The following is a 12,297-nucleotide window of genomic DNA, read 5'->3' on the forward strand; positions in this document are numbered from 1 at the left end:
GTGATCTTGTAAGTAACGAGAAGCTTCTTTATGGTTTTCATGAATGCTTAGAGTAGCAGTATCATGCTGTATGAGTTTGAATGTATGATCTCTCTATCTCTGATCGCTCTTCATTTCACAGAAATCGATTCTTTATATATAAATTTCCAAAAAATTAATTAGGAAAGAAGATCGGTTTGTGATCAGTCATAATTCCAACCAAAAATCAGCATAAACTTTGTAAATTATTGCAAAATGAAATAAAATAATTTCAAAGAATTGTGTGAAAAGACAGGAGCAGCCCAAAAGTATGCAAAAGTATGGCAACTCTGTGCAAAAGTAGTTGGCAATAAATTAAAGCCCTTAAGGAGATGAGTTAAATAAATATTTATAATTAAATGTGTATTATATACATACAATAGTTGAAGCCACTACTCAACATAGTATGTGTAATATGTGGATATTTTTTTTTATTATTTATTTTAAAAGAATTTTTTGTTTGTTTATTTTGCATTTTATGTCGGTAATTATAAATAGTAGATGTATGTAATAGTAATTATATTTAAAACACGTGTATGTATTATTCAATGTATATTACACTGTATAATAGGGAGGGTAGATTTGTATAGACGCAAAAAAAATCGCCCAAGTGACATGGAACATCGTATTGTGGGGATCAAAGTAAGAAACTTTGCCTAAGGAACCATATCTCTAAAACGAATTCTGATGTTCCTTATTTTGACCCAAAGCATATTTTTATAAAATTTGTTTATTATGACACGAACGCCATTTTGCGCTAAAACTATTCGTGTTAATCATTTCGCTCATTGTGAGCAAAAGTTATTTTGGTTTAAAGTTTAAACTAAATCTTTACCCTCTAATTTGCAAACTTTAAAAAGCTAAAAAAAAGTAGACGAATAATTTTTTTTAGGGTAATTATGACCCAATAAACTCAGAACAGCCATCATAAACTAAGTTAAAGGGTTAAAAATAAAGCTTTGCTGATGATTAATATTATTTATTACCAACATCACATTTATATTTATCATACGCTCTATAAACAAAATTTATACACAGTACATCATATAATGTGCCAAAAATGGTGATTTTTTTAAATTTTTGTATGGCGACCCCCCAAGGGGGTTTACAGGGGGTGTGTCACTAGCTTGGTTGGGTCAGCCCTCCAAAAGTTAGTGGTGGTCGGTCATACATATAGACTCGATTGGGGCACTTTAAATGGGTCAAATAAGGAACATCAGAATTCATTTTAGAGATATGATTCCTTGGGCAAAGTTTTTTATTTTGATCCTTAGAGTATGATATTCCTTTTCACTTGGGCGATTTTTAAATCGACCCGCCCTACTGTATATACATATGTATGTATGTATGTAGTTAGATTTAAATATATAAAAAGGTATGTAATTTATTGGAGTATGTGTGTTTGTCCATTAGAAAGAACATTTTCATGGTCACCATTTTATTTTGTGTGTTTGTTGTTGTTGTTCTGTTGCTGTTCTAATTGTTTGTTTTGTTGTTGTTTTCGAGTTAACTAAAGTTCACAGGGTTCTCTTGAAAAGTAATGACAACTGCATTACAATAACTGCATGTATGTATTTTAAAGGTTAAAATTTAAAAAAAAATTAGTACTAAACTAAAATATTACCATATTTTTACAGTGTACCTTAATAAGTATTAAAGATAAATTTTTTCCATTTATATAAACGACTTAAATTTAAAAAAATGGTCTGAAATAGTCTCAAATTTTTAAAAATCCGAAACTGAATATTCTTTTGTATCAATTTATTTTTGTGATATTCTTTACATATATATAATTCTTCTGTACGTGTGTTAGTAACTGAACTGATTTCGATGATATTTGTTGTGTGTGTTCTCAATTGACCTATATAGGTACAATGGGCGTGGCACCTCCCATACAAAGTAAAAATGTATTATTGCATATCTGGAGTATTATTATAGTGGGAGTCTTCAAACTTTGTGTGAGCTATGGCAAAAAAACAACGTTTGCCGGGACAGCTAGTATTATTATATATTTAGATTTATGAAAAATTTTTAAGAAATGATAAATTAAAACAAATAGATTTTTTCTACATAAAAATTATTCGAATTATTTGTTATTAGAAAATGTTAGTTTTTAAATTTTTTGAATATTATTGGTGTTCTGTAAATCGAACCACATCATTAACACGTTTTACTTTCGAGTAACAAAACCAGTTTCAATGTACAAAATCGTGCGATTGTCAGAACATCTATATATATAAAAATTAAATGGTCCATGTATGTAATAGCATCACGAGAGAACGGCTGGAGCGATTTGGCTGATTTTTTTTATTCTATTCGAAATTTTCAGGAGATGGATTGTAAAGAAAAAAAAATCAAAAATTCCGAGTAAAACTCCGAATTTTTTTTTAGTCCAGTCAACTGTAATAAAAAAGCTCCCTAAAGTATGCAGTACAAATTTAGATTTTTTATTTGCAAATAAATAAGAACTGGCAGGAGTATGCGGGTTGGAGAAACTTGAAGAAATAACATTAGTCAATTTATAAATTTATCATCAAAATACTATTTTGGGAAACAAATTTTTTTTTATTCATAGATTTTATTTTAAACAAAGCTGATCAAGTACATAAACTATTTAAAACTCTATAGCGTTAAAGGTGCTTTTCATATTATCGGTGTCTGTGGCACAGGTACGATAAATAAACGTTTGCGGTCGCACTTCTAAAAACATATCCGATATAAACTGAAGAGCCGCATTGCTATCACATCGGGGTCCCTTAAATTGTGGAAAAACCGCATCCAAATGTGAGTACATAATTTTCTCTTCAAACAAATCGACTTTGTTTAAGAACAATATAATGGGTGTATTATTCAAAGTATTTGTAATGGTTTTGAAAATGTCTAGCGATTCCTTAAGACGATTAGATTGTCCGTGCTCCTCTAGAACCTGATCATATTCCGAAATGGCTACGAAAAATATTATGGTATCTACATGTTCAAAACAACTAAGCCATTTTCTTGGCTCCGATCTTAAGCCAGCCATGCCTATCATACGAAAATAGCGATTGTTCACTTTAAACCTGTAGTCAGATAAACCCGTACTCGGTATATGAGCTCTCAATATATCCTGATCCGTGGGCATATAATCGGTCAAAGCAATGTGATCAATTTCGTTCATATAGTATTTAGTGGAATCGTGTAATTGATATTCATTACGTCGCATATAGCAGTTTTGTATGCCCTTGTCATTCCATAGTTCTTTAATTGCTGTCAAATAGTGATCTTCCAAACAGGCGTTAATTTCGCAATTTACATTCTTAATGAGCATAACGTTTTTTGTAGCATTGTTACTCTTTTCATAATCGATTTTTAATGATTCCATGGCAGCTATCATATTTTGCATAGAAGTTAAGATATTTTCATGTATCAATTTAATATAATGCCTTCTTTCCTCATCGCTGTAGCCATTGTCATAAAGAATACGCATTTGGCGTATAAAAGTCGATTTACCAGAATCGGCTGAGCCCAGTAATAATAGTTTAATATCTTGTTTTTTTAAATTTCTTTAACAAAAAACAGTCCATATTGTAGAGATTCTTGATTCTCGATATTTTCGATTAAAATACAGCGATCACTTTTAAATACAGCTGTATGCAGCCTCAACTAAAGAATACTACTGTGTTATAATAAATTTGTTCATAACACACGAGTAATTTAGAAATTTTTTAATAGAATTGTTTTATTTTTGAAACAAAGTAATGGAAGCACAGGAAATCTCGTACATAACGAATGTCCGATCATCACTAGCTTGCCTTGACATTCCGTAATTTTGTTAATAACATTACTCGTCAGACGTTTTTTTTGTCAGTAGTTTTTATCACTGTTATTATATTTAAGTTTTTTTAATACTGCAGAAACTAGACAATTTTGCGAATAATTTCATGCATTAAAAAACATGAAATATTTAAAAGAAAAAATTAAGTTTCGAAAAAAATTAATTTTTTTTAAATTTTCGTGAGGCTAAGATTTAAAGATGAAATTTATAAAAGGCTACATACTAATACTATTAATGAAATCAATAAAAAATTTTAGATCAATATTAAAACAAGTAGGGATTTCTGGATTCTTTATCAAAATCCCGAAACCCTGGAATTTTCAAAAATCAGTCCCGATTGGCATCTCTAGTTATTACCGAGACTTACTTCACCAAGTTATTTTTACAGATGAATCATATGAATGAATAATTTTTAACATATCGAGTTCTTTTAAAAAAACAAATACATAGTGATATTTTTGTTTTGAACAGTCAGATATTATATGGCATTCAATTAAATTCTTACACTGAGAAAACAGATTCGTTGCCAATCGAATGATTCAGTTGCATACATAGAATTTTTCGGTTCTATTAACAGAAAGTCAGTTGACAATGAAGAATTTCGGTTAAAGCAACCAAACTTTTGTTACCCCTTTTAAAATTTTGTAGCCACAACCGTAAAATTCGGTCACTAAGGTAGAATCATTCGATTGGCTACAAATCGGTTGCTATCACGAATCTGTTTTCTCTGTGTATTAATTAATATATTTTTGCGTTTCTTTATATACAAAGTTTTAGCAAAATAAATATAAAAATAATTTTACTGATGAATCGAACTAATTAATGATTGTACACTAGAATGCCTCGAGGAATGTTTTTTTGGAATCTCAAACGATGCATATTGATGTACTGAGTAAGGTAAAAATCAGAAAATCATGAAATAAAAAAATCCTGACATTTCGGGCATTCTCAAATGTATTCAAAAAATAGGACCCAATAATAATTTAAAAAAAAACACCGAGAAAATGGAAGCTATGACCAATCGCCATAATTTATAACTCATTTGTGTTGAATTTTATTTGAATACCAACATTTTTAAGAAATCTGTAGTCGATAAAATGAATTTCGGAAGTGGGTCTTGTATATGAGCTTTGACTACTTATGGACCTATCGTCACAAAATTTGGTAGTGCGAGTTCGGCTTATATAAAACTTATTTGTGATGAATTTGGTTTAGATATCTATTTAACTAAGATATTTATGACAGCTTATCTATCAATAGGCTTCGTCCTTGGGACAATCAAAAAGCTTGTACCGAATTTTGTCGAACTATCTATGAAATTGCGACCTGTAGTTTGATTACAATGTTGGGTGTTGGGACAATATTTTTACATGTTACAAACACAAGCACTAACCCAATATACCCTCCCTACTATGGTGGTGTAGGGTATAATTACCAAAAATTAATTTATTATCCGAATGAAATTTTCAAGTACTAGCTAAAAATAGAACATGAAAACATCTACAAAAAGTAGTAAATGTATCATAAGGGTTATATCTTTAACCCTCTAACCCGGAAACTTTAAAAAGCTAAACAAAATTTGTCGAATAATTTTATTTAGGGTAATTATCACCCAATAAACTCAGAACAGCCATTAGAAACTAATATGCAAATTAAGTTTAGGAACCAGGTGCAAAAAGATGAAGAGTGCCTCAGGGCATTGTTGCCGGTTTAGGTGTAAACCGTCGGATGAGTCAAGGCGGATATTTTAATCCATCATCCGTCTATATCCACTATTCCTATCATTTTGTTTCATATATAATAAAAAAAAACTATGAAATATAACACGCCGATAAATTTATAAATTCATAGACTGCAAGAAGAATATTTTACCTTTTAATAAAAAATTATTTCGAACAGATCGGGCAACTAAAAGTTAGTAAAACTTTGATTTAAAAAAGAAATCACACACAAAATTTCACGTGCCAAAATTATGACATCACTCACAAAACAGCTGACAAAACAAAAAGCTGTAATATGACATATGACAAATAATTTAACACTAAAATTCTTTCTAATTATTGCTTGTAATACTGTTATGTTTTTTTATTTCTGTTAATTTGCTTTTGAAAAGCACTGTATTTGTGTCCGCTGTAATATGCGTCAATGCAATATGATATATTACTTTCACTTATGCATAATATTTAGGTATAAAATCTAATATAAATAAATATATGTAATATGTATGATTTGTTTAAGTAAGTTTGTTGTACAGGGTCATCTTCAAAATCAAAAATACTTTATAGTACATATTTTAAAGTAAAAGTGGCAACTTTTGAGCAGGTCATGGTTTTGGTTTAAAAAGTTACAATCCTTTTGTTGATTTTCTTTAAGGGAGATAAGAATGACGTACGAACATATATTAATTTGCGAATTAATAAAGACAATTTATATAAGGGCCAAATATACAACTATTTATGAAACATGTTTGTAAGTAGATTATTACAAATTATGAGATTTAATTAGCCGAAACCGAATCTCGCATTCGGCGGAAAGCTAGAAAATCTTCAAACTAATTGCATAAATATTTCAAAATTGCCGCTATTAATATTTTGGTAGTCATATATTATAGGAGTTAAAAATACCCAATATTATTTTACTAATTAAATTTAGCTGCCTTTTTATGAATTTTAACTTACAATATAATTTATGCATACATATTTACTACTACCCAACCCTTTAGTAAACCGCACTATTGCGGAATATATTTTCTTTGAATCACGTACAATAAAGTGTTGGTAAAACAATAATTAATAATTGATTTTATAATTAGTTCAAACATCTATCAGTGTCATACACTCCATAATAATTTGTATTGAAAGCGAAATTTTCTTTGAACAACTTGTTTACGGTCCATTTGTTTGCTGACATTTTTTGTTTTTACATTTATACCAGTTTATATATAAGAAAAACAAACAAGTAAGAATATTTTAGCTGATGAAATCCGACTATATGTTACACTACATTGTATTTTTATCAGGAACTAGGGTAAAAGCCTGTTTAATCCAGGCAGAACTAGGTTCCCCTGAAACTTTCTCAGCTTCAAAAAGAATCTAACACTCAAACTCAGTTTTCTACCAGAAATGAAAATCTCGAATCAATATAATGTTCCAAAAACAAATTGCAAAAACTTTTCTGAATTGGTTGTTAAACATTTCCTAATTTCAAATATCAAATATCTTAAATCGTTAATATCCTTGTAAATACTGCGATTTTAAGGAAAATAAGCTCAATCCGTGATCACTCATATTTTATACCAAAAATCGATTTTTAATATAAAAAAATTCAAATATCTTAAATCGTTAATATCTTTGTAAATACTGCGATTTTAAGGAAAATAAGCGTAATCTGTGATCACTCATATTTTATACCAAAAATCGATTTTTAGTTTAAAAAAAAAACTCAAATATCTTAAATCGTTAATATCTTTGTAAATACTGCGATTTTAAGGAAAATAAGCTCAATCCGTGATCACTCATATTTTATATCAAAAATCAATTTTTTGTATAAAAAAATTCAAATATCTTAAATCGTTAATATCTTTGTAAATACTGCGATTTTAAGGAAAATAAGCTCAATCTGTGATCACTCATATTTTATACCAAAAATCGATTTTTAGTATAAAAAAAATCAAATATCTTAAATCGTTAATATCTTTGTAAATACTGCGATTTTAAGGAAAATAAGCTCAATCTGTGATCACTCATATTTTATACCAAAAATCGATTTTTAGTTTAAAAAAACTCAAATATCTTAAATCGGTAATAACTTTGTAAATACACACTATAATTTTAATGAATCCTTAAATAAATAAAATACATTACATTATGATTGGTGTAGCGAATTCATTCTGTATTCCTTGGAGTAACAATTAAATCGAAACCATATCAATTAGCTAAAGCGTGCTGCAGTACAGCGACAGCGTACAGTAGGGTATTAAAATGCAACACAGGTATATAAAAATATGCACATATAAATAGAGCTAATGTCATGGTCAAATATGGCATGGTTTATAAAATCCTTTTTTAAAATTTTAAACTTTTTTTCTTGGATTTTAACCAAACATTCACCAGCAGAATATCAAATAGTTTGGAATATTCTTACATATGTATGTACAAATCATACTACTTGTACATGCCAATTTAAGGTTTTTATTATTTGGACAAACCATCCAAACACACTTGCAATACAATATAGAAAGATGTATCCAAAAGAAAAAGAAGTGTATGAATCACGGACTGTGTTTTTTTTGTATAACATTGACGACATACAACTGCAGCAAACTGTAAATATTAAATAAACAAGAAAATAACAGCGTCAACTAATAGGTCATACCGGGTGGAGAAAGAGAGGAGATGGACTATATATGTTTGTAAATTGGTCATACAAGACTAATTTCTATGAACATAAAGTACAACAAGTTGTGACAGTAGTAGTAAAAGTATTAGTGGTGATAGTATCTTAATTGTTACAGCATTTCCATGCTATGTTTTTCGTTTCATTTCCGGTATTGAGTTTGTAGATTTTTTACGCAATAAATGTTTAGCGTTGGTGATTGACCTTTTCGTTATTTGGAAGCTTTCTAAAGATAGGGTCACACATGGCAAATATTTGCTCAAAAAAGCGTAACCACTTTTTTTAGCACAAATTTATTTGACGTGTTTACTCTTACAAGTGTTTTCTAAGATCAAACAGCATCAAATAAAATAAAACGAAATGTTTTGTTTTGAATCATCCTATACAAATAAGTTTTTTAAAATAAATAAAAGAATTCAAAGGTATTTTATTTAGTGGTTACGTCTTTTTCGTCAAATATTTGTCATGTGTGACCATACCTTAAGTAATGTTAATTTCAGTTGTACACTTTTTGGATATATCACAGCCATTTATGGACCGATTATCTGTGGTTCCAATCCCAAATCTAGTTGGACAAAATTAATTTTATTTTTTTAATTAATGTAAAATAGTTTTTTAATTGGTGGTCTGGTTCTCATGAGAGAAGAGCGAGAGTTTAACGAATATTTGAGGAACCGCATAACAAAAGGTACTTTTTCGAATTTTTTTACAAATTGATTTTTTACTATTTTTATAATATTTGGGTTGAAATCTTCTAGAAAAAATAAATTTCCCAAAATTTTTAAATTTTCAAAAAATTACCTTTTGTTCTGCGCCTCCTCATTTGATCATATTTTTGTTTCAGAAATGTGTTAAGCTTACGAGTACGCTTAACTAATAACTTCAACTAAATACACTTGGAAACAGTGTAGTTTGTTCCTCGTTTTTTCACGTGTTGAAGTTTTCCTGCTAAAAGTACATAAAAAAGAACAACTATTAAGTCATCTTGGCCAACTAACCGAAAAACACAACGAAGCAATGAACCAACAACTTACATTTTAATTTAAAATTTAATACATGATTTAAAATATAAACCGTATTGTAAATTCTAGTCATTAGAGACAAACGAATTTGGAACAGCCAAATTTGAATGAGTAATAATAAGTAGTTAGTACTAAATGTTAGTGGTTTTAAACACGTGTTTAATATAACCTTGATTTATATAAATTAATATGTTAAGTGGTAGACTGCCTGCAACAGAATTCATATAACATAAGTTCCCAGTGTGTAGCACTTGAAAACATAGGGGCTTGTAGAAAAGCATTTAAAAAATTTGACTATAATTTCGGCAAGAATTGGTTATCCCTGTCTATACTTGACAATTTTTTATTGTCAAGACAAAGTTGTTTCAATCATTTTGACATTTATCGTGACACAAATTTATCAACGCCTTTCATTATAAGGCTGATTAATAAAAACTGTTGTTCCTTAATGTTTTTTTCCTTTCTCATAGACTGATCCTTGTTATCAATGCTTTTCATAGCAAAGATTTTAAATACTTAATACTTTAATTCATATTTCAAAATCGAATTAAAGTCAAATCAAATTTGAGTTGAAATTAATGTTTCACATTCATTTTGTAAAACATTGAAAATGAAGAACTGTTTTCTTTCAATTTGAATTAGCAAATAATTTCATTTTGAATTAATACAAAGCAATTTGAAATATATGGTTACGTTTTTACCTTTTAAAAGCGGTGGTTAATTTCCTTTAAATAAACCGGATACTTTTGATCGCATATAAAACCAGTTAATAGTTTAAATTTATAACAAATCTTTATTTATGTATTCAAATTTACACAAATAGTTTAAATAGTCACTTTGTGTTTTTATACACGTTTATAATTCACAATAATACTCACACTTAAATTAGACTTTATAATGTACCAGAATGCAGTTGATGTTAACTCTAAGACCCCATTCACATTAGGCAATTTAATTGCGCAACATTAAATCAACATGCAAAATGTTCTTCTCCTTATCTGCGACATCAACAAACACAAGAGACTTGCGCATCTAAATTGCCCAATTTGAATCACATCACCGACTGCAACTGCTGCCACGATTTATACACAGCTTCCTTCCAGTAGCTTCATGAAAGTTATATTTCTACAATGATAAACTTAAAGCTTTTATTCAATGTTGTATGTTTGAATCTTTATTTGAAAGTATACTCATTTCTCATTACGAAAAAAACAAACTGAGAAAGGTGACTGCGATGAAACAGCTGATTATTTTTATACCCTTCACCTTCGTGAGAAGGGTATATATAAGTTTGTCATTCCGTTTGTAATTTCTACATTTTTCATTTCCGACCCTATAAAGTATATATGTATATTCTGGATCCTTATAGATAGCGGAGTCGATTAAGCCATGTCCGTCTGTCCCAGATATCTTCGGGATCCAAATCTTCAATAATTCTGTCAGACATGCTTTCGAGAATTTTGCTATTTAAAATCAGCAAAATCGGTCCACAAATGGCTGAGATATGAGGAAAAAACCAAGACAACCTCGATTGTTGACCTATATCTGGATTACTAAGGCATTAATATAGACAATATGGATATCTAATGATAGATATTTCAAAGACATTTGCAACGTATATAAGACCATAGTAAGTTGGACCTACAATGGGTCAAAATCGGGAAAAAATTTTTTTTTTTTTAAATTAAAAAAAAAAAATAATTTTAAAAATTTAAAATAATCGATAAAAAATTTTTTCCAAAAAATTAAAAAATTAAATTTTGTTTACCTAAAAATATTTAAAATTTGAAGGTATAATTTGGTGAAGGGTATATAAGATTCGGCACAGCCGAATATAGCACTCTTACTTGTTTTTATTCAGTTTGAACTCTCAATTCACTTGTGGTTGTTTTGGCGAAAAATACAACAAACCCAAAATCAAAAACAACAACAACATGCAACTTTGACAGTTCACCAACTTTTAACAAAAAAAGTACCTGTTGTTTTTGTATTGTTGTAGTGATGCAGTCACCTTTCTAAGCGTGCCCTGGGTGAGCTGTTCATGTGAGTTGCTCAAATGAACCAAAAAAATGTTTACTACTATTTGTTACTATAACACAGTTACCGTTGTTTTATTTTCTACTACGGCAACACTTTTAGATAATGAACACAGCCCATCAGCTGTTACAAATAATGCATTTTGACAGTTGTGCATTTTTGTTGTTGTTCGGATAAAAGTTGTAATAAACATCTGCGATTTATTTTTTTTGTTTACATTTATTTATAGAATATTTCTGATAAGTATTTCAATTGAAAATAGAATAGAAACAAACATTAACTCAGTAAAACATTGCAAAAGTAATTAATGCAACAACAAGTATAAAGTTGAATTGATAAAATTAAAAATAAAGAAAAATGTCACGCCGCAGAACAAATGCTGGTTCTTATGAACTCTTAAGTAGTGAACCGGAGGAACATGATCAACCCGATGGCTTTGTAGATGAACAATGGGTGGAACCAGAAAGAAAATTCCCTTGGAAAACGATAATATTTATATTATTTTTCTTTGTGGCCGGAGCGGTGAGTCATTAATTAAGGTCATTACTCTAAATTGTTTTTCAATTTGTTTATGGAATGTTTTTGATTGCCTTTTATTGCAGACCTGTTTGACGTTTAGTATTTTAGTATCGTCAGGTGTATTTAATGAAAAATATGCTGATCGTGCTTGGCCACTATTGATAATGGGTATTTTAATGTTTATACCAGGAGGTTATTATGGATACATACTACTGTGTATTTTTCTTAAACGTGATGGTTTTACGGTCGAAGACATACCAATGTTGTAAGTGGAGTGGGGAGGATAACAAAATCTCGAACGCAAACAACTGCCTCCAGTTTTTGGACTGTAATGTTTAAGATGAAAATAATTTATAAAATTTTTTATATGAAATAAAATTATTGTTTTAATGCCAACATTTTTTATCAAATACATATTTGCAATTAAATTAAAATTAGGTAAGCCAAATTTGCTGGATTTGTCAATATACTCCCATATTCAAAAGTTATCAA

At 29.2% G+C, this 12,297-nt stretch overlaps 2 protein-coding genes across 2 annotated transcripts; one reads left to right on the forward strand and one right to left on the reverse strand.

Annotated features, from left to right (window-relative positions):
- Positions 1–2,632: 2,632 nt before the first annotated feature.
- On the reverse strand, positions 2,633–3,484 carry LOC135950356 (guanine nucleotide-binding protein G(q) subunit alpha-like). The gene has a single exon (XM_065499903.1). The coding sequence runs from the start codon at positions 3,482–3,484 to the stop codon at positions 2,633–2,635; it is 852 nt and encodes a 283-aa protein (XP_065355975.1).
- Positions 3,485–11,479: 7,995 nt separating this feature from the next.
- LOC135950951 (transmembrane protein 230) lies at positions 11,480–12,201 on the forward strand. Its single transcript, XM_065500485.1, has 2 exons — positions 11,480–11,808; positions 11,889–12,201. The coding sequence occupies exons 1-2, from the start codon at positions 11,644–11,646 to the stop codon at positions 12,072–12,074; spliced, it is 351 nt and encodes a 116-aa protein (XP_065356557.1). The 5' UTR covers positions 11,480–11,643; the 3' UTR covers positions 12,075–12,201.
- Positions 12,202–12,297: the final 96 nt, after the last annotated feature.

Source organism: Calliphora vicina, chromosome 2 (genome assembly GCF_958450345.1).
Source record: "Calliphora vicina chromosome 2, idCalVici1.1, whole genome shotgun sequence".
In the NCBI taxonomy this organism is placed as follows: domain Eukaryota; kingdom Metazoa; phylum Arthropoda; class Insecta; order Diptera; family Calliphoridae; genus Calliphora; species Calliphora vicina.